This window comes from Oryx dammah, unplaced genomic scaffold, assembly GCF_014754425.2.
Source record: "Oryx dammah isolate SB20612 unplaced genomic scaffold, SCBI_Odam_1.1 HiC_scaffold_27, whole genome shotgun sequence".
Classification (NCBI taxonomy): Eukaryota; Metazoa; Chordata; class Mammalia; order Artiodactyla; family Bovidae; genus Oryx; species Oryx dammah.
Window position 1 is genome coordinate 29,699,177 of NW_024070211.1, and position 21,239 is coordinate 29,720,415.

The following is a 21,239-nucleotide window of genomic DNA, read 5'->3' on the forward strand; positions in this document are numbered from 1 at the left end:
TCTCTCTGGATTGTTCCTTGTTGTATCTATTCAGGCCCTGGGTGCTTCTCCCTGCCCTTGGAGGCTGTGCCTGGCTTCTTTCTCCTCGTCCAGGCCAGTTGGCCTGCGGCTGGCTCGGAGGTGCTATCTGAGGCTGGTTTGCTTCTGGGCAGAGTTTAACTTCTTCGTTAGTGGTGCTGGTCTTCGGGCCTATCTCTCCATCAGCCTGTGAGGTTCAGCACCCTCCCTGGAGCTTTTGTGTGTCTTGCTCACCTCTCCTGCCTGCTAGCTGGTGTGCTTCTCTGTAGGCAACAGAGCCCATCCCTTTTGGCCCACCCTCCCAGGCCCTGCTTCCTGTCCAATGGACAGTTCTGAGGCCATTTGTGGGAAGAGGTTTCAGTGGATCTGGGATCCATAGGGTGATCTGTCCTTTCTTCTTTCATGATTCCCCTTCCTCTACTTCCCCAGCTGCTCATGGGTGATTCATCCCCTGTACATCTCTTTCTTCTCTTCGCTCCTCCCCCTGCCAAGTTCAGTTCAGTTCAGTTCAGTTGCTCAGTCATGTCCGACTCTTTGTGACCCCATGAACCACAGCACGCCAGGTCTCCCTGTCCATCAACTCACAGAGTCTACCCAAACCCATGTCCATCGAGTTGGTGATGCCATCCAACCATCTCATCCTCTGTCATCCCCTTCTCCTCCTGCCCTCAATCTTTCCCAGCATCAGGGTCTTTTCCAATGAGTCAGCTCTTCGCCTCAGGTGGCCAAAGTAGACCTTCTAAGATCCTGGCAAAGTTGCTGAGCTCACAAACCTTCCATAATAGGCAGCCTCCATCGAGGTGAAGAAGGACAGTGTCTTAGAGTGGTCCGAGAAGGGGCAAAACCCACATCCTTGGGAGGCAGTGGAGGCACCATAGTGGTTGACAGTGGGCTTGGGACTTGAAGCTGCTGGGGTCAAGCCCTGGCTCTGTCTCTTGCCCTCTGTTGACCTTGGGCAAATCATTTAGCCTCTCTGAGCCTCAGTGTTCTACCTTGTGAAATGGGGACAGGATCTACTTCTCTTGTAGGCTCTGAGAGTTAACTGAGATAATGGATGGGTGCTCAATCCTGTGCCTGTTCAGAAGTCATCAGTCAATGTTAGTTGTCACTGATACCAGCACGTGGTCTTGGGTGGTACTGTACACAGTGCTTCTCCGAGTTCACTGATCCTGGAACAGCTGTAAAGATGCTTCTTTCTCTTTCATTCGAGAAAAGATATCAGGATGCAGGAGAGTGAGAATGACGTGATTATAGGCATAACCTTGAATCCACTGTATTGAAGAAGAAGAAATAAAGAAAAAAACAAATCATTTGTTCTTTGGCACAAAGAACTGTCTGTGGTAAAATTCATTTATTCAACCAACAAATATTTATGAAGTGCCTACTGTGTGTCACTATTCTAGATGCTGAGGATACAATAGTGAACACAATAAAGATCCTGGCCCTTGTCGTGATTGTATCCTAGTGGGAGAAGACAAAGAATAATTTTTTTTTTTAAGATATAAATATATCTGATGCTTGGATAACACAGATCTGAACTGTGCAGGTCCCTTATACACAGCCTTTTCTCCACAAATATGATACCTGTATTTTCATTTTATGGGTTTTTTTTGGGCCACTCTTGGTGGCATGTGGAATCTTAGTTCCCTGATGAGGGGTTGAGCCTGTGTCCCCTGCAGTGGAAGCTTGGACCACCAGGGAAGTCCCCTATTTTATGGATCTTTGTGGCAAAAAGTTTGTGTTCAGTTAGAGATTAGAATATGTGGGATCAAAAGAACTAGTCCTGATTCTACCCAAACTGTTTCAACTTCTTGCCCTTTGGTGAGTCATTTATCAATTCCTTTGTTTTGAGGGCAGAAAAAGCAGTATGTGGATTTTTGACTGTGGGGTGTGGATGTTGCATGGGTCAGTGCCCTTAACCCCTGCATTGTGCAAGGGTCAACTGTAAGCAAGAGAGCATATTAGAAGGTGATAAACACTCTGCAAAAAAATAGAGCAGAGTAAGGGTGATTGGGAGCTGTTGTTGGTTGGGTATTGAAATGTTTTAAAATTTGAAAAATTTTAAAAGCTTATCAGCCTAGGCTTCACTGAGGAGGGGACATATGAACAAAGAATTGAAGGAGGTAAGAGAGTCACCCAAGCAAATATCTGAGGAATAGCATTCCAGGCAGGGGTGAGGCGGGCAGCAAGTGCAAAGGTCCTGAGGCAGAAGCCCACCTGAGATGTTTGAGAAGCAGCACAGGGGTCAGTGTGACTGCAATGAACATTGTAATAGGAGTTGAGGTCAGAGGTAACCGGGACCAGATCATTCAGGGTCTGGTAGACACTGTAAAGATTTGGCTTGTACCTGAGCTGTTTCATCTAATGACACATCGTGGAGATCTTTTCATAATAGCACACAAAGAGCCTTCTCATTGTTTTCAGCTACATAATATTCCACTGTACATGGAATAATATTTGATTTAACTAGTATTTTAGTTAGTTAAGTCGCTCAGTCGTGTCCGACTCTTTGTGATCCCGTGGACTGCAGCCCACCAGGCTCCTCCATCCATGGGATTCTCCAGGCAAGAATACTGGAGTGGGTTGCCATTTCCTTCTCTAGTATTTTATTTAACTATAAATAGCATGGACAGTTAGGTTGTTTCCAATTTTTTACTGTTTTGAAAAATACTGCAGTGAGTAACCTTTTTATTTGTGCATAAACCATTTCATTTGTGCAAATCTGTCTGCAGGACAAATTTCTAGAAGTGGAGTTGTCTGGATGAATGTATGCATGTATAATTTTGATAGTGTCAAATTGGCTTCCATAACGGTTGTATTAGTTGCCGCTCCCAGTGAGCAATTTGATTAGGGACTAGGAGGAAAATTTCTCTCCCTTCTGCATACCTCCTCCACACATGAGCTTCTATTTTGTGTGTGCTGTGGCCTGTGACTCTTTGTGACCCCATGAACTGCAGCTGACCAGGCTTCTCTGTGCATGGAATTTTCCAGGCAAGAATACTGTAGTGGGTTCCCATTTCCTTCTCCAGGGTATCTTCCTGACCCAGGGATTGAACCCGTGTCTCCTGTGTCTCCTGCATTGCAGGCAAATTCTTTACCACCAAGCCACCAACGTAGCCACAGGGGGTGGCTTTTGTTAGGTGCCTGTTATTTTCTTTACTCCTCATGACCCTCCTGTGAGCTGAGTATTCTTATTCCCCTTTCACAGATGAGCAAACAGGAAAGAAAGGTCAAGTAATTTCCCAGTGCTTACACAGCCAGAAAGATGTAGAACTGGGATTCTGATGCCTGCCATTCCTCACCATGGCTTCTTGAGGATGAGAGTCTGAGCCACCCTGCCTCTCGTTCCTCCGCTCCCCTGCCCTGTGCACGTGGGCATGTGGGCCTAGCACTCCTGCGCCTACATCCTGGAGGCCCTTGCAGGCCAGGGGCAAGGTGGGAAGAGGCCAGCCCTAGGGACCTGTGGTCACACTGGCTGAGGTGGCATCCCCTTCTGTCCCTCCCAGCATCAGCCCCAGTGGTGAGACCTGGGAGGCTGCGATCTAGCTAATTCTGCTCTGGGTGGGGAGCTCCCCGCCGTCGTCTGCTGGGTCAGCTTGTTCCAGGGATTGGGTTTCGGCATTTCACTGATGAAAATAAATCAGCCTCTTTATTGCTGTGCGTGGCCCTTGGAACCTCTGCAGCCTGGCATGTATTTCCAGACTTCCTGTAAGTCACTGTTTCTGTCCTAGCCCCCAGGGGCTCTGTGTCTGCAGCAGAAATAGCCTTGGATGAGCTTGGAGCCTGGAGCCACCCAGGCGAGACCACACAGGAGAGGAGCATCAGGTTTACAGAGTCCAAGGGCTCTGGGACACAGACAGTGCCAGGTTGAGCATCTTCTCGGTGTTGGATCCTTGAGCATCTAGAATTGGCCAGGATTTCAGGGACCATTAGCTACTTGTACTCTTCTATTGCACGGGGGAGTAAACTGAGGCCCAATCTCAATCACTCCTTGGTACTCTAGCCCTTTGACTCCTACTCTACTACTGTTACTGCCAGACAACGCTTTCTCTAGGCCTATGTATCATTCAGTGACCAGTTTGGATTTGGGGGGCTGAGTTGGAGAGAGTATGTTTTAGCTACAGCTGGCAGAATAGGAGTCTGATGTCTAGGAAAGCTGTCTTGCTTTTGAGGGACATGAGCATGGGGAACTGGGAGCAGGAATGGATTTTCTTGAGGTTGAGGAGAATCTTCCGCCTGCATACCTGTCCTGATAGGGTGAGCGACCATGGTGCATGGACAGGAAAGAGCAGGCAGCTTCTAGAGGGTTCTGACAAAGCCCCAGCAGGTTCTGTGTGCAAAGGGGACCTGAGAGTCTTGACAGGCTCCCCTTTCACCCGCCCCTCCGTTTTTTCTGTTCAAACATTATTTGCCCCCCCCAAGACCCTCCTGCAGGGCCATGGGGGCATCCTGCCCCAGATGGCAGGCCCACTGGACTGCCCTCCCACCCTTCAGGGCCAGGGCCTGGTCTAGCCCCAGCTGGGTTGTGCAGGTTGCCAGCAGGGCCTCTTGGTTCTGGGAAGCAGCACAGAGCAGTCGGTGGATGGGGGCCAGGAGCTACTGGTGGCCTTTCTCATCCTTTCTCCTCCCAGACTGTGTCTTCACATCCTTACAGCTAGTCGATGCTGGTGCTCGTTGGAGACTTTTGCCTGGTGTTGCTTTGATTACTTAAAAAACTGTTAGCAGCAAAGTGTTCTTTGATGTTTGCTCTTCCCCTTCTCTAGGGGCAGTGAGATCAGATTTTGTTATGAAAGTGCAAAGCTTCTCAGATCCTTCCTTCTCCCTTTCTGCCGCCCTGTCCCCCTCTGTCTGTGTACTGCTTGACAACCTTGGAGAATCAGGCAGGTGCTCTTTACAAGAATGAAAGGGTGGGGCCCTGGCTCCTGTCCAGGCCTGTGCCCCGTGGTGCTGTCTCTTCTGTGGGTCAGGAAGGTCACTCCCAGGTTGTTCCTCTTCACCAGGGCCTTCCTGCTTCTGACCCACACCTGCTCATGTGTGTGAGCTATGACATGAGTACTGGGAGACCCCCACGGAGATGCCTACTGAGCCTCCTTATACTCGTGAGTGCAGAGGGATCCATTTGGGAAAGGAAGCAGAAACCCCACCCAGACCCCCATCCATCCCCATTCCCATATCCTCTCAAAAATAGAACCACAGAGAGCCCCCTGCACACACCCATCACTCATGCATAGAACCCCACTGACCTCCCTGTCACTGCACACCCCCACAGAATGAGGGGAGCTATCTTTATAAAATATGACCAGTCTGGTAACCAATACTTATGTGAGGTACTTAAATGGGCCTGTTAAGTACCACTGACATGGGATTGACCCCAAGAGATGGGTGTCCATCAAGGGTCCATCAAGGACCCCCAAGAGATGGGTTCCTGGTGTCAGTTGTGAACCAACTCTGGGGCAGTTCCCTACTAGTTGCCATAAATGCTCTGAACCCTGGCAGCATCGTTCAGATAAATGCCTAAAATTCCCAGGAACCACTTCGATGAGGACAGCACCCACTTGGATGTTGTGGTTTGGGTTTGGTTGTTCTGAACCAGTGCTGTGATTTGTTTGTCACTCTCCACTCCCTTCATCCCACTGGATCCTCCAAGCTCTCACTCTTTGCCCATCTCTCTCTTTCTTCCTTCCTCCTTCCTCTCTGGGAAGCAGAAAGAACTTGAGTGTCAGAGTCAGACTGGCAATGTAATCTTGAGCAAACCACAGCCTCGAAGCCTCAGTCTCTCTATCAAGGCTCTACCTTGAAGGGCAGTTGTCGAAACAAACAGGAAAACATCCATTAACGTGCAGGCACAGTTAAAACTTGCCCGCCCCGTTCTGTTGTGCTGTCTCATCCTTCCTGGCTCCCCAAGCTCCATGCCCCATTCCCCAGTCTTCTGCCATCCTTCCCAAGTGAGGACCACTACTGGGATGGTGTCGAGGCCCTGGGAGGTGATCCAAGTGGGGGAGGCAGGAGGGAGGTGAGTGATCTACCCTGTCCAGCTCAGCCATCTGCCTGGGAGTTGGCGACTCCCTTCCTGAAGGTTCTCGGGTGCTGAGGCTTCTGCGTGACTCTCAGGAAACACGGTTCTGAACCTGGCCCTGTCTGCCGCCTGCCTGGGGGACTGTGTGGAGACCTTGGAAAGCTGGGGCCGTGCGAGGGGTGCACCGAGCTCTAGGTCTCCCTCTCTTCCCTCTGCTGTGCTGGAAGGCAGGGAGGAAGTCCTGTGCGGGTGCTGAGACTTGTTCGTGTGCTATACCTCACACCTGGCCCAGGCAATGGCCTCTCGCCAGGGTCCTCCCTCTCCCCTAGACTTTCACACCGCAACCCCTGGAAAGTCCAGACCCCTCTCCTCCTTGTGTTCTGCTTAGAACCAAAGTCTGAGAGTTCAAAGCTCATCTTGCTCTTATCTCTCATCTTACCCCTTTGGAGACTGAGGCCCCAGGAAGTGACTTGGCCACGGTCTTGTGGTGAGTTAGCGGCCCCCTGGGTTTGGGACCCAGGACTCCTGAGTCAATCCTGACTTGTCTCGCACACCCCAGACGCCCTCTGCCCTCACTCTGGCTCAGCCACTCTTGGCTATAGCACCACTGACATAGGACATGGGGCCGTCCTGTGTGTGTCGGAGGATGTTTAGCAGCATCTCTGCCCACTGGATGCAACAGGATTTCTTCTGGATGTGACAACCCCAGGTATTTCCAGCCATTTTCACATGTCCCCTGGAGAGCACACCACCCCAGGGGAGGACCACTGTCTAGGTGTCCCTTCAGCCCCTGTCTCTGACACCTTACATCTTTCAATAGGGAGGGCGTGAGGTATTCCTTCCCCAAAGACGCTCTTTTCTGCTTCCTGCTTCCTTTCAAGGATCAGGCTGCTGGGAAACCAGAGCACTCAGTCATTTTGCTCCTTTACTTTTTTTTTTTTTTTGCTATACTGGGTCTTCATTGCTGTGTGAGGGCTTTTCTCTAGTTGCAGTGAGCAGGGGCTACTCTCTAGTTGCGGTGCCTGGGCTTCTCATTGCAGAGACTTATCTTGTTGTGGAGCCCAGGCTCTAGGCATGCAGACTTCAGCAGCTGCTGCACACAGTCTCAGTAACTGTGGCTCACGGGCTCCAGAGTGCAGGCTCAGTAGTTGTGGCACACAGGCTTAGTTGTCCCAAGGCATGTGGGATCTTCCCAGACCAGGGATAGAACTGATGTCCCTTGGGTTGCAAGGTGGATTCTTAACCACTGGACCACCAGAGAAGCCCCATTTTGTTCCTTAAGAGAAAGAGCAAAAAGCCAGATCTGGACAGATGCCATCCTTCCTTCCTTGTGGTCCTTGGTGTTGAAGCTGTCTCGGGAGGTAGGAGACAGGGTGGCATTTTTGGGCATCCTGTTGGTAGTAACAGATGCCACGACAGTTCCAGAGTTTGTTGATTGAGCAACATCACATTCTCAGAGTCTGGGCCGCTTTGTGAGACTCTTCTCTTTGCTGGACAGTCGTTGCCATGAGTTTTGAGCAGAGAAAGGACAGGCCAAATGATATGTCCTGAAGCTTAAGCATTGGGTGTATTTCACCTGGGCCCAGCGAGCTAGGGTCACCGAGGTGCTGTTCAGGGTGGGGCTGGGTAGGAAAGGAGGACTGAAAAACGGATGTCAGAGTGGTGCTTGGGTGTATATGGTGCCTCATTTCGAGCGCCGCTGTGTGCTTTTCTGCTGTGCTGAGTGCTTACACACATTATATTGATCTTTGCAATACTCTCTGAGATACTCATTTTATAAAGAAACTGAAACTCAAAAAATTAAGTAATTGGCCCAGGGCTGCACTAAGCTAGTTAAGTATAGTGTTTGTATTTAAGCCAGTGTCTACCTGATCCCTAAGCCTGTGTTCTTAGTCACTGTGTTCCTGGAAGGTGCTGAAGTGAGACAAATCAGAAGGGCTGGGTTTAATTTTAGGTTGCATTACTAAAGGCATGTGTTCCAGAAGTTGGAAGGTGATAGTGGTGCCTCTCATAGGTCACATGGGTTGTCCCTTGCTTCAGAGTAATAAAAAACCTCTGGTAGCAAGTGCTCAGGTGGTGAGGGGAAGCAGAGGGAGGTAGGGCGGACTCAGGGGCTTTGGGGGCAGGGGTGGGGGAGGATTGTCTGTCAAAGGAGAGACGAGGATGTGCACATCACATTCAGTGTCTGAAACTCTCGTGTGCAAAGATTTGGCTTGTCTGAGCCACTCCATTGGGTACCACAAACTTAGTGGAAAAGAAAAGGAGCCACAATCTATCTGTTCGAGCCACCTCATGATGGAATGGGCTTTGGGGAGTAGATGGTAAGATCCTTATAACTGAAAACAGTTTAATATAGCTAGGACCTTTTTTTTTTTTTCCAAACCTGCCTGCTTTGCATTCTCAACTGGAGAGTGTCTTATAATTCCAATTCCCAGGCCCTACCCCTGACAATGGGCTTCCCTGGTGGCTCAGATGGTAAAAAAATCTGCCTAGAATGCGGGAAACCTGGGTTTGATACCTAGGTTTGATCCCTGGGAAGATCCCCTGGAGAAGGGAATGGCAACCCACTCCAGAGAATTCTATGGACAGAGGAGCCTGGTGGGCTACAGTCCATGGGGTCGCAAAGAGCTGGACACGACTGAGCGACTTTCACTTTCACCTTCACCCCTGACAATTCGGCCTCTGGAGGTCTGGGGTGCAGCCAGGAAGTCAAGGTTTTCACAGAACTCCCCAGAAGGCTTCTGGTGCAGTTAGTCCCTGGATGGTAGCAGGGAACCATAGGATCAGATTGCTACTCACAAGAGATTGCTGTATGATGATGTTTCCAAAGTATGGTATATGGGCCAGACTGGTAATTGTATATGAAATTATTTTAGGTGTATTTATTTTAATGCATATTAGAGGATGAAGTATATAGCTTTTTTACCATATCTGTGATATCATGGATATTGATGCCTCGAACTACTTGAAGTTACATTTATTTTCAAAATTTTTACAAAATCTTATAAAATGATACTACTGATGGGGTTCAGGTGTGCAGATAAAGGTGAAGGGTGTATGCCAATAAAATCTAGGTTAACACTGTTGTGGGGCAGGGATGAGAGGGTGGACTGGTTGACTATAATCCTTTCAGGAGCCTAGTTTGTCTGTTAGTTCTAGAAGGTTCTATGGAGATAAGCAGGATAATTACAGTAGTTTGTCCAAATTGTCATCTGACAGCTGTGCTGAGGAGACTGGAAATCCTTCTGCTCCCCAGTTTGGAGCCTGGGGCATGAAACCCCTCTTCTCTCGTCCTCATTCTTGATGATTTCTATGAAGTCTTTGTCACTGGGCCTGGGGGCCTCCTTATCTCCTCAGGGAAGATGCTCTTAGGATAGGGCGAGGGCCAGAGTATAGGGCACCATTTTTGTTCTCCCACTTATTTTCCTTCTTTACTCTCAGCTCTTGCTGCCAGTGGTTTTTTATCACTCTGAAGCAAGAGACAACTCATGCGGGCTCTCTGACCTATGAGGGGCACCACAGGCCTGTCACCTCCCGGTTTCTGGAAAACATGCCTTTAGTAATACAACCAGTGCAGCCAGTGATGCTGACAATGGGGAGGGGACTAGGGATGAGCCGTCTGCTCTGAAAAGGGAGAAGTAAGTGGCCTGCATCTGTTACGGCTCTCCCTCCTGGGCCTGCAGTGCCTGACCTGGCAGTGAAGGGTCTGGGCATCAGCATGGGGAGGCTGTAGAAGCACTTTAGGGTGGCAAACTCACCAGGGCTCTGGCAAGGAGACACCAGGCCCTGCGGCCCCCCCTGGCCTGGCTGCAAATCCCTGCCTGTGGGAGTGGGGTTGGTACATTCAGTTGATGCACAGATAAGAGGTGGGCTTTGGCATCCTGGTGTCAGGGACTGCTGGTACTTTTAAAGGCACACCAGGACAGTGGTGGGGACTTTGGGGAGTCCCTTTGGCTTCTGAGGGGGCTGTTTTGGATCTGGGTGCCTGGGTGTGAGGGGAGATGTCACTGATTATTCCAGAAAGTTGTCCTTTCTGCATTCGTGGTGGTCACAGGTGGGAACAAACTGAATATGAATGACCAGTCACCTGGAGGGCTCTCAGGTGCTTTGGCAGATCAGTATCCTTGACCAGACATCCACTGGCCTTCCCAAAGTCAGGTTTCAATGGTCGCGATTCCTGGGCCAGAAGCCAAAGCTTTGCACTGAAAACCTCACTTTGGGGCTCCCTTCCCCCTCCCATCAGCCTGCCTTTGTGATACCCTAGTCCCTCCATTCAGGCCCCGTGGTCACCTCTGGGAAATCCAGGAGCTCATGGGTTTTTTCCCCTTTTATAAGCCAAGGAAGTGTCCTGGCTCCTAGACTCTGCCCTGTGGAGGTGGGGGGACGGGTGGGATGGAGGGGGAGAGAGGAAAAAAAGACTTCCACCTTATTGTTCAGCAGCTGGAAAATTGTTGTCATCTGTTCTGCCTTTCATTTGCTGAGAATGGGAAAAAAATGTGGAAAAATTTGGGGAAATAAATCTCAATACCCTCATAGGAACTCTCACCCTTCCCTCTACCTCACATCCCAGCCGTTTTGCTTCCACTTCTTCTCTGAGTCCTGGGGCCACAGTGGATTTGGGACTGGGGCTTTGCTGGGGTGGTACTAGGGCCATGCTGGGCTGTGCTGGGCCAGGAGTGGGCTGGGGCTGTTGCTGGACTAGGATGAAGCCAGGGCTGGAGCTGGGCTGGCCCGGCCACTTCTCACTCCGTATGGAGGGCTTGGGAAGCCACTGTGATGTCATTCGAGAGCTGCATAGCTACAGGATGATAAGTGAAGCCCTGGGGACCCAGCTGGCTGAAATTACAGACAGAGTTTTATCCCACTGGCTTCCTACAAGCCAGAGTGAGGCAGAGCTGAGCGGAGAGGGGGAGAGAGCGGGTGAGAGCTGGAGGAGGGAGTGTGTGTGTGTGTGTGTGTGTATGGGCAGGCAGGCGGCACTTGCTCCTCCCACCCCTGACAGTCCGAGGGAGCCTGAGTAGGACACAGACCGGCGGTGGTGCTGGGAGCTGCAGCCATGGAGGAATTATTTGAAACTTGAGGGACGAGGGGGCACTTCAGAGCACGCCTTTTCCCTTCCCTCGCTCCCTCTGTCCAGAGGGTAAGTGTCTGCTGGGCAGGTGTTTCTCCTGTGTGGCTCCCTGCTAGAGCTGGGGAGAGGGTGGTGGGCAGCTTCTGGGCGCGGGGGCTGGGGTCTGCCGTGGACCTGGACTGGGGAAGGGCGTGTGGCTCTGTGGGGCCGCGGCCAGCAGCGTGCTGCCTTCGGGAGCAGATGGAGCCAACCAGGCCACCTCCCTCCTGGACTCACTGCCCTGGGACATGGAGGAGATTCCACCTCAAATCTGAGGGGTGGCTGCATGTGTAGGAGGGGGGCAGTGTATCTGAGCCAGCCTCACTCTTTGGGGTAATGGTTCATGGTGGAAGAGGATGGGGTGGGCAGAGGGCACGTGGTGGAGGCGTTGACTAGCCCCTGAAACGTTCCCACTTACTCAGGACAGCACCCCCAACTCTCCAGTTCTGTGACCTGAACTTTGTGGAACCCTCCCCACCCCAGGGCTGACCATTCCCCTACTGGCCTCCTGCGGGCTGCCATTCATGGCTTTCTCCCAACTTTGCCAGGACTCTTGGCGGCTCGACAGTCCCCCTGGCCAGGGATCTGATCTGTGAGCGTCCAGGCGGGTGCCTTGGCCTGGCAGAGAGGGACCTGGGTTGCTGTGGGCTCGGGAGCTATTTTTACTGTCCAGAGTGTGCCTGTGATAGCCGCTGCCTGAACAGGCTGAGGGCGGGGAGTGGGAGTGCCAGGCTCTGTCCCTAGTGCCTGGCGTGGGAGCCAAAGGCCAGGCTGGAGTCAGGAGGCTGGCCCTGCAAGTTCACATTCACCTCGCAGGAGTGGGCGGGCCTGTGACCGGGGCAGGTCCCTCACTCTGCAGGCCCGAGTCCCTCGGGTCTGAAATAAAGGCCACCAGGAAGTTTTCTGTCCCTACTCCCTCTCTCTGGAGGAATTCAAGTTAAGATGGTATCTGTGTAAAGAGTGTGGGTCCTTCCTGAGGAGGACCTGGGGACTCGTCTATCATCACCGCTTGACCAAGTCCCATGTCTTATATGGTGAGGTTCTTAGGCCGCAGTCACAGACATAGAGTACCCCCTGACCCCCCCGCCCCGCCCCAGGCTCCTCCGGCCATCTTCACCTTGAAGTGCCATTAGGGGGAAGGATTCTCAATTTGGAGGCAGGCAGACAGGCGAGTCTGTACGCCCTCTGCTCTGGGTGACCTTGGGGGTTTCCCAGAGCCTGTGGAACAAACGAGGGGTTGGGCAGTGGATTAACTGAGCCTTTGAGGCCGTTCAGCTCTCCAGATCTCCTGGCTTTTAAAATGCTCTCTTGGCTCAGCCGACTTGCTTGGTCTCTCTCAGACCTCCGTACCGTTGCCTCTGAGCGCTGGCTGAGAGCCGTGGGGCAGTAGCCGCGGGTGGGAGGGGGCTCTGGTTTCCATTTCTGCTTGAATGCTGGCTTTCCCCATCTTCTGAAATTCGGATGGGACTGCGTTTGGATGCAGGGCTTAGCGCCTTCCTCATTCTTCCTTACCTCAGCAGATTGGTGGGTGGCGGCTGGTTGTGGATCCTCCCTGGGTCCACAGAGGCAGGTTTGGGGTGACCTTGGTGAGGTCCCTTGTGCAGGGAACAGAGCCACCCGTGAGAAGAGTGACGGAAGCCCTGGGAAGAAGCTTGTTCTCTTCTCTTCACTCTCGGAAAGCACAGTAGGTTCCCTGGGAGTGCTGCTAAACGAGAAGAAAGACAGCTGTCTGTTTGGCTGCCCGATCTCATCTATCCCTGCCTCCAGTGCTTGTCACTGTGGCCCCTGTGGACTCTTCCCGGGGTGAACCTGCGTCCCTCGGGCTGCACCTGTCGCCTGCCCTCTTTGTCTCTCAGGGGCTGTGCCTCCTCTCTGTGGTTCCCCTTCAGAGACTTGGGACTTCTCTTCAGCCCCTAATTCTGAAGCTCTTCAGATCCCCCAAGGAAGCCCATTCCCATGTAGGAAAGTTCCAGAACTCTCTGCGAGCTGTTTTGAACAAAGGGTGGCCTCAGGCCCTGGCTGGCTCTGAGGGGTTGTGTGTGTGTCAGGGTAGGGTGGGGTGGGGAGGGGGAGTGGTCAGCATGGGTGGAGGCCAGCGCTGTCACAGAAGGGCCGCAGGAGGCCACACTTGAGCCATGGGGCTGAGGTTTCCCACAGCCCTGTCCGTCGTCGGCCCTTCCGCACTCACACGCCTGTCCTGGGGTGGCTGCAGCTCGGCGTGTTGCTCTGGGCTGGGCTCCTTCTCGGGCTCCTGCTGCTGGAAGGTTTGCCTTTTCTACACGTCCTCCCGTTTCTCCTGAACGGAGCCGGTGTTCCCCACAGAAGTCCAGATGATGGGAATGGACCCCCAGAAGCAGCACCCTAAATGTCATAGGCATATGTCTTAAGAATCGCGTGTGGACTCTGGGGTGTCCATCACCCTCTGAAATGATGTGCAGAGTTTGTGTGTTTTTGGGGGAGTAATTAATCAGATACCCCCAGGGGTTCTTGATTAAGAAAGTGAATGTCCGCTGGACAGGGCTGGAGTGTGACTGAGGAGTCCAGTGAGGGATGCTGTGGGGTGAAGCTCTGGCTCAGCCAATTTGCAGGGACCTCCATGGGCGCAGCCTATGCTACCAGTTCTGTAGAACACCCCTCTCATGATATTTTGGCGGCAATGTGTCTCTTCCCATTCAGGGAAGCTTGGGGTCCACCTTGAATCCCTAATTTTCCACTTCTCTGGATAGCAGTGGAAGAAGAGCATCTCAGTGGCTTACAGGAGTATATAAAACTTTAATGGCATGCATTGTTGGCTCAGATGGTAAAGAATCTGCCTGCAATGCAGGAGACCCAGGTTCAATCTCTGGGTCAGAAAGATCCTTTGGAGGAGTGAATGGCTACCCACTCCAGTATTCTTGCCTGGAGAATTCCATGGACAGAGGAGCCTTGCGGGCTATAGTCCATGCGGTCGCAAAGTGACAGACAGGACTGAGTGTCTGAGCATGAATGTCCTGCAAGAAGCTCTGATGGAACCTCTAACGTGTACCAGACCCTGCACTCTGTAGGGCCATCCTGTATAGCTAGGTGAGCTGTGCATTGAATTATATGCCCTCTTCACATACACCACGTTATGAGTTGTACTGTCTGGGAACTAGGTACTGGAGGATTGAGGGAAAGAGGTAAAGGCCTTCCTCAAGGAGTTTAGTAGGGAAGACAAACATGGGCAATAATAATGACCGTCTGGTGTGACCAGTGTTACAGTCATGGGAACAGGGCAATGGAAATTTAAAAAGTTTACCTGGGTCTGGAGGACTGTAGGAAAGGGGGAAGGCTGAGGGAGGCTTCCCAGAGAGATTCAAACTGAGCCTCCAGGAGGAAGAAGAGGTTTGCCAGGGAGGTTGACAGTTGTGACAGCAGGGTAGGGAAGGGACTTTTAGGAGAGCTGACAGCATGTTCGAGGCGCAAGGTGGGAAAGAGCATATAAATAGTAAGAGTAGAGTGGGGCGTGGTCAGAGTATTGAGGACAGTGAAGATGAGGCTTCAAAAGGCAGGCAGGGGCCAGATGATAAAAGGTCTGCATGTATGAGGAGGGAGGGGGATTGGGCCGTACTTTGTGGGTGATGAGAGGTGTGAAATGGAGACGAGAGGTTAGTGTGCCTGGAGGTTTCAGGCCCAGCTCAAGGTGCTTAGTTCCTGAATCTTGTCACTCTGCAGACCTACCAGTAAGCATCTGAATCTTCACCTGATGGGCTGGGAGGCCAGGCTCTGCATGGTTTAAGTGGTTGAGTTGGCTGAGTTAGCTATTAAGATGGGCGTCATCCTTCTGGGTGATGGGTGTATTTGGTGCAGGGGTGAGGAGGGAGGGGCTGCTTTTCCTCTGCTTTTTCTACAGAATCACATCCCTCTGGCCTCCCTGGTACCCTTCTTCTGGCATTCACATGCCACTTCTCAATAGCCCCAGCCTTAGCCCTGACCCACCTTCTCCCATAGCTGGGGAAGAGGTTGTAGCTAAAGTGTTAACATGCCCAGAACTGGCTCCCCTGGCTACCTCCTGGCCAAGCCTCAGTGTTTGTCAGAGCTCACCTACCTCCTTGACACACATGGTTTTTGATGCCTCATTCTCACGTTTAAAGTGCTGAGAGTCCTCTCAGCTTGCTTGGGGCCCCGCCTGCCTCTAAACCCCTGTGTCTGGAGTGGGCACCGTGCCCCTTCCTGTTGGCAGTGCATTGATTTTCCTCCACGATGGTTGGTCATCACTGCTCTGGGTAATGTCTTTTAATGAATTGTTCTTTTGCTGGATGTGGACCCAAAGGACTTCTTATCATGAAGGGCCCCATCCTGAAGACCTTAATAAATCACTCATGGTACACAGCAGGCCTGCTGTGGGACACAGAGGGGATCTCTCCTCACTGAATCACTTTCCTGCAGTCCACTAGGCCGGCACTCTTTCTTTTGCTTGGTTGGCCTGTCTGCCCCGACATCTAAACAAATGACCTCTCCCCACTTGACATTAGTGAGAGAAGTGAAGGTCCTTAACCTCACGGCTCAAAACGCTGACCACCTGGGTCAAGCTTACTCAAGAGGTGACCCAGAAGCCGCTGGGAGCTAGCTTAAATGCTGATTCTTGGTCCTGCCCTAGATCGATGAATGAAAATCTTTGGAGATAAGGCCCTGGAATCTACTTTTTTTTTTTTTTTTTTAAACAATCCTCAGAGGAGATTCTTAAGAACATGAAAATCAGACAACTGTCCAACTTTTATCACCTTAATGTCCTGTGTTGATTTCTTTTGCTCCTTTTGAAGCACAACAGATGGATGCATCTTTCCTTTCCAGGGGACTGGCTTGTTCTGTGCTTCCAGCCCCGCTCGAACTCCCACCGTTCACTGGAGGGAGCCTGGGGAGTAGGGAGTAGTCCACGTCCAGATCAGCTGGGGATTTTCCTCAGAGCTTTCCAGAAGCATGACACGCACATCTGAATTACGGCTGCCGTGGAATAGGGGCCCCTTGGTGCAGCCGAGCTCAGCTCTGAGGGTGGAGCCCAGGGCTTGGAGCAGCTGCTGGGAAGAGTGAGGTGTGGTCAGACAAAACAAGCATGGCCTGGAAGAGACTGTGGACTTCACTTCCCTAGAGGAGTGGGCAGGAAGTCCAGTCTGGTCTGGGCTGGGGACCTGGGAGATCTCCCCACTCTGGGCTGCCCATATCTTGTGTTTTCCCCTTCTGCTTCATTGTCATCCATCTTAACACCCACGGGCCCATCTGGATCCCCTGTCCCCTCCCACTGGGGGTCCAACTCCCTCTCCTCTGAGATGCTTTTACCTGGGTCGGCCACGCCCATGACAGCTGCTGGGGCTTGAAGATGCATCTGGTGGCTCCTAGCTTGAGAGCCCTGAAGCCAGCTTCCCTCACCACTCCAGTTTCCCTCTCCTCCTCCCCAGCTCTTTCACTCCTCCCCTTTGCTCTGGCCGCCTCTCTCTTTTGCCCTTCCTGCCTTAATAGATTGAAACCGACATGTTCCGGCTCCTTGTGGTCCTGGTAAATCGCTCTTAATGTGGCCGTGGTCGATGGGGAGAAGGGGGTGGGTGAGCGTGTTGTGTGGCACGGGGGATGTGGGCACTTTCCTTCATCTCTGATGGGAGCAGCAGGTGTTCGTGCCTCGTGGGTCATGCTGGTGATGCGCTAGGGTTTCAGTTGAACCCCCCCCGGGGGCTGACAGACCTGGGATGGGCCCGGGTGTCCTCTTATTTTGAAAACGAAGACCACCCATTGAAAGTGTAGAACAGCCTGGAGTGTGCTGCCAGCCCTGGGCATCAGGAGCAGCCGGCTCCTTCTTTGAGGACAGAAATAGACATTTCCATTTGTGCTTAGCAAATAGGATTCAATTAAACAGCTTCTACTTCTTCGATTTTCTTACTAAGCCCCAGTGGCCTAGCAGTTATTATCCTGTTGTTGTTCCTGCAAACAGTAGCCCACATTGGGGTAAACGACATGACAGGGGAAGTTTAATATTGGCATTTTCAAAGTCGATGGAGAGTGGGGTTGGCCCAAGTGGGCCAAGATGTCGGGTAGCGGTGATCAGTGTGAATTTTCCCTTTCTGTCTTGGGAGATGCTTTCTTATCTCTCTTGCCAAAAACTCTTCTTTGGTGGACCCTAGGGAGATCCTGGAGTGGGTGTGCTTTCTCCCGGAAGGAAGGAGCACTCAGGCCTGCGCTGGTTTGCACGCAGGGGGTCTCGTTGCCTTCTGAGTGTAAATGGCAGGCCATGGGACACCTCACCTTTCACTCCTCTTCCCGCTTCCTGGACTGTGTACGTATGGACCTGGGAAATTAGGGGGTTCAGGGGATGGAAGAGATCCCTAGTCCAGGAGGAATACTCTGTCATCTCACAGTGTGGGCTGCAGAGTGGGGCCAGGGCCCAGGAAGGGGCCGGGAGCTTTCCTTTCAGGTGAGAAGGAAGGACAGCTCTTCAGATTCCCAGTAAGTGGTGTGAGGGGCCCATCCTTGAGGGAACCTTCCCCTCCCCCGCCCCCGCCCCTTCCCCACCAAGATCTGAGTGGATGAGAACCTTCTGTCTGTAATACTTTTCTCCTCTGGAAACAACCAGCGGAGTCTCTGTTTTGTGAGTGTAGCATGGAGCCTGGTTCTTTGGAAAGACAGGGCATGAGGGGCAGCCTCTCAACTGCATTTTGGCCTGGTTAGGGATGATCCAGGGCTTCTCAGGTGGCTCAGCGGTAAAGAGCCTGCCCGCCAGTGCAGGAGATGTGAGTTCATTCCCTGGGTCAGGAAGACCCTCTGGAGGAGGAGCTGGCAACCTGCTCCAGTGTTCTTGCCTAGAGAATCGCCTGGACAGAGGAGCCTGGCAGGCTGCAGTCCGTGAGGTTGCAAAGAGTCGGACACAACTTAGCGACTGAACAACAACAGGGATGATGCCAGGCGAGTTGGGAGAGGCAGTGTGTGCACAACTGCGTCTCAGTAGCATTAGGGGCAGGCTGTCGGAGAATCGGACCTTCTCAGCCGAAACCCCATTTTAGTTCAGACCAGTGCCATCCCCGTAAGCCTTCGGCTGTGGCAGCACTCTGGCCCAGTATCACTTGGGGCCTGCTGCTGGCTGAGGTCCCAAAGCCCCAGGGAGAACTGGGGGCAGAGAGATGCTTCGGAGAGTTCCGTGAACGGGCAGCGTCTCCAGCCCCCAGGAGGTGTGTGTGCACGATGGGCCTCATCGAGCGTCTCAGTGCTAGTGCTTGGGTGACGTCATTTGGTCGGCCTGTGGTTTGTGCGTGTGAATGTTGATCAGGATGTTCCTGTTTTGTGGTCGTCTGATCACTTGTTTTTGGCCGTGGGCTTCTGTATGAGTGTTTATTTTTAGAGGTTGCCACTTCTGGCCTGAGGGCTAGTCCTTGGGCATGGTAGGAGCTTGTATTTTCTTAAATGTTTGTGGCTTTAAATTTAAGTACTTATTTTGGGGTTTTGCTGCTTTTTTGTGTGTTTTTTCCTAAGGGTGTGTTTATGTGTGTGAGAGATATAACACGTAGAATAATAAAAAAGTTATGTGGTCTTCAAAGTTCTGATTTACTTTTCATTTACTTTTATTTTAAATTAGTTCTGACTTAAAATCCCCACTTTACCAGGTACTGTGTGCATGCATGCTTAGTTGCTCAGTTGTGTCCGACTCTTTGCACCCCCATGGACTGTAGCCACCAGGCTCCTCTGTCCATGGGGATTCTCCAGGTGAGAATACTGGAGTGGGTTGCCATGCCAACCCAGGGATCAAACCGGCATCTCTTACACCTCCCGCGCTGCCAGGTGGGCTCTTTACCACTAGCACCACCTGAGAAGCCCTACCAGGTACTATGTGTCTGCAAACACATGGTTTCACCTTTCTGAGTCTCAGTTTCTCCATCTTTAAAATAGGCATAACAGCCCCAATTCACAGGATTAGAGATAATGTATGTATAAATGTAGCAAGGTGTTCCCTGCAAGTTAGCTGTTAATATTAGCATTTGTGTGTTTGTATCCACGCTTGCTCTTTCTGACTGGGGGTGCCTGTCTGGTGTACTCCACGAGTGCCTGTGGAGTGTCTGGGGGTTTGATTTGGGTGATTTCTGGTGGGAGTGTGTGTCTCTGGATGTCTTTGTGTCTGGTTTTCTGTGTGTGACTGTTGGTGTCTGGGCTGGAGTCTGTGCAGTGTTTGGGAGGGGGCTTTCTTTTCTTGCCAGTTGAGGGCCTGCCTTGGAGTGGGGGAAGGGGAGGGGTGTGTGTGTGTGTGTGTGTTTGTGTGTATGTGTGTGTGTGTGTGAAGGCTGGAAGCTGGGCTGCTGACTGTACAGGGTGTGAAATCACTGAGTTCCTCTGGGCGGGGAAGTTCTTCGCTCCTGAGTCAGCCCTTTGGCCTCCCGCCACCCAGCGCTCACTTTTTCCTTTCAGAGAAAGTATTGCTCACGGGGCCCCCAGAGTATCTGCAGACAAAATGACACAGGTCACCTCTCCCTGATGAAGACCTCTGCCTTTGTGTTCTCCATCCCTAAGCTGTTCCCTCTACTCCTGGCCCCTGAAGCTCCTTTCCAGAACCCCCACGGGCCCTGGCATTCAGAGGGAAACTGTTCTCTCTAACACCAGTCCTGCTGGCTTTACTGAGCTCCAGCCCGGCCCAGCCCCTCTGGGTCTTTGGGAAGTGAGTGCAATGCCAGAGCCAGGCTTTGAATTGGGGCATCTTGCCCCCAGGTCTCCTGACCAATTTGGGGCTCCACTGCCTGGCCCTGGCCCTGCTGGGTGCTGGGGAGGCTCTGCTCAGAAGCCTTGGGAAGGGGTCCTTTTGTCCTTTCTGCCACTTCGGCTCTATCTCTGGGGGTTGAGAGGATTCCCTTTGGAGATGCTGAAGGTGGTTCACGGTGGGGGCTAACCCTATGAGTCTGCCAGCCTGGCAGTATAGCCCCCATGTGACCCTCCTACTCCACACAGGAGGGTTTAGCTGGCTACCAGTGGGAGGGACCACCTCCCACCATGGCCATGACCCCAGTGGTATGTTCTGCTCTCAGCGGATTCCCTTTGGGGATCCAGGGAAGGGGAGCTCTCAGATGCTTTCCTTGGGAGAATGGAGGATGTCCCACCTCCCACTGATGTCTGCTCTCTGTCTCTCCTCCGGTCCCTCTCTTGTAGAGGTTGTGGGCCATACCCAGGGACCCCTGGACGGGAGCCTGTATGCCAAGGTGAAGAAGAAGGACTCCTTGCACGGCAGCACCGGGGCTGTCAACACCACACGGCCTGTGCTGTCAGCCACCCCCAATCACGTGGAGCACACCCTCTCCGTGAGCAGCGACTCGGGCAACTCCACAGCCTCCACCAAGACAGACAAGACTGATGAGCCTGCCCCCGGCCCCACCAGTGCCCCTGCTGCCCTGAGTCCCGAGGAGAAGCGTGAGCTGGACCGCCTGCTCAGTGGCTTCGGCTTGGAGCGGGAGAAGCAAGGCGCCATGTACCACCCTCAGCATCTCCGGTCCCGCCCAGTGGGAGGCCCTGCTGCGCCTTCCTCTGGCCGCCACGTCGTCCCGGCCCAGGTTCACGTCAACGGCGGGGCCTTAGCATCCGAGCGGGAGACGGACATCCTGGACGATGAGCTGCCCAACCAGGATGGGCACAGCGTGGGCAGCATGGGCACCCTGTCCTCCCTGGATGGAGTCACCAACACCAGTGAGGCTGGCTACCCGGAGGCCCTCTCTCCACTGACCAATGGTCTGGACAAGCCCTACCCCATGGAACCTATGGTCAACGGCGGGGGCTACCCCTATGAGTCTGCCAGCCGGGCAGTGCCTGCCCAGGCTGGCCACACAGCCCCCATGAGACCCTCCTACTCTGCACAGGAGGGTTTAGCTGGCTACCAGCGGGAGGGACCCCACCCAGCCTGGCCACAGTCAGCGACCACCTCCCACTACGGCCATGACCCCAACGGTATGTTTCGCTCTCAGTCCTTTCCTGAAACGGAGCCCCAGCTGCCCCCAGCTCCAGCCCGTGGTGGGAGTAGCCGGGAGGCTGTGCAGAGGGGCCTGAATTCCTGGCAGCAGCAGCAGCAGCAGCAGCAGCAGCAGCAGCAGCAGCAGCAGCAGCAGCAGCAGCAGCAGCAGC

At 52.8% G+C, this 21,239-nt stretch overlaps 1 protein-coding gene across 7 annotated transcripts in view; it reads left to right on the plus strand.

Annotated features, from left to right (window-relative positions):
• Nucleotides 1–21,239, plus strand: part of TNS1 (tensin 1) — a 210,235-nt gene that overhangs the window by 139,719 nt on the left and 49,277 nt on the right. For all 7 annotated transcript variants that reach the window (XM_040228387.1, XM_040228386.1, XM_040228388.1 and 4 more), the window contains one exon: nt 20,277–21,239. This exon is cut by the window's right edge and continues 711 nt beyond it. In XM_040228387.1, the coding sequence (XP_040084321.1) occupies nt 20,277–21,239 (963 nt within the window). The remainder of the gene's footprint in view (nt 1–20,276) is intronic.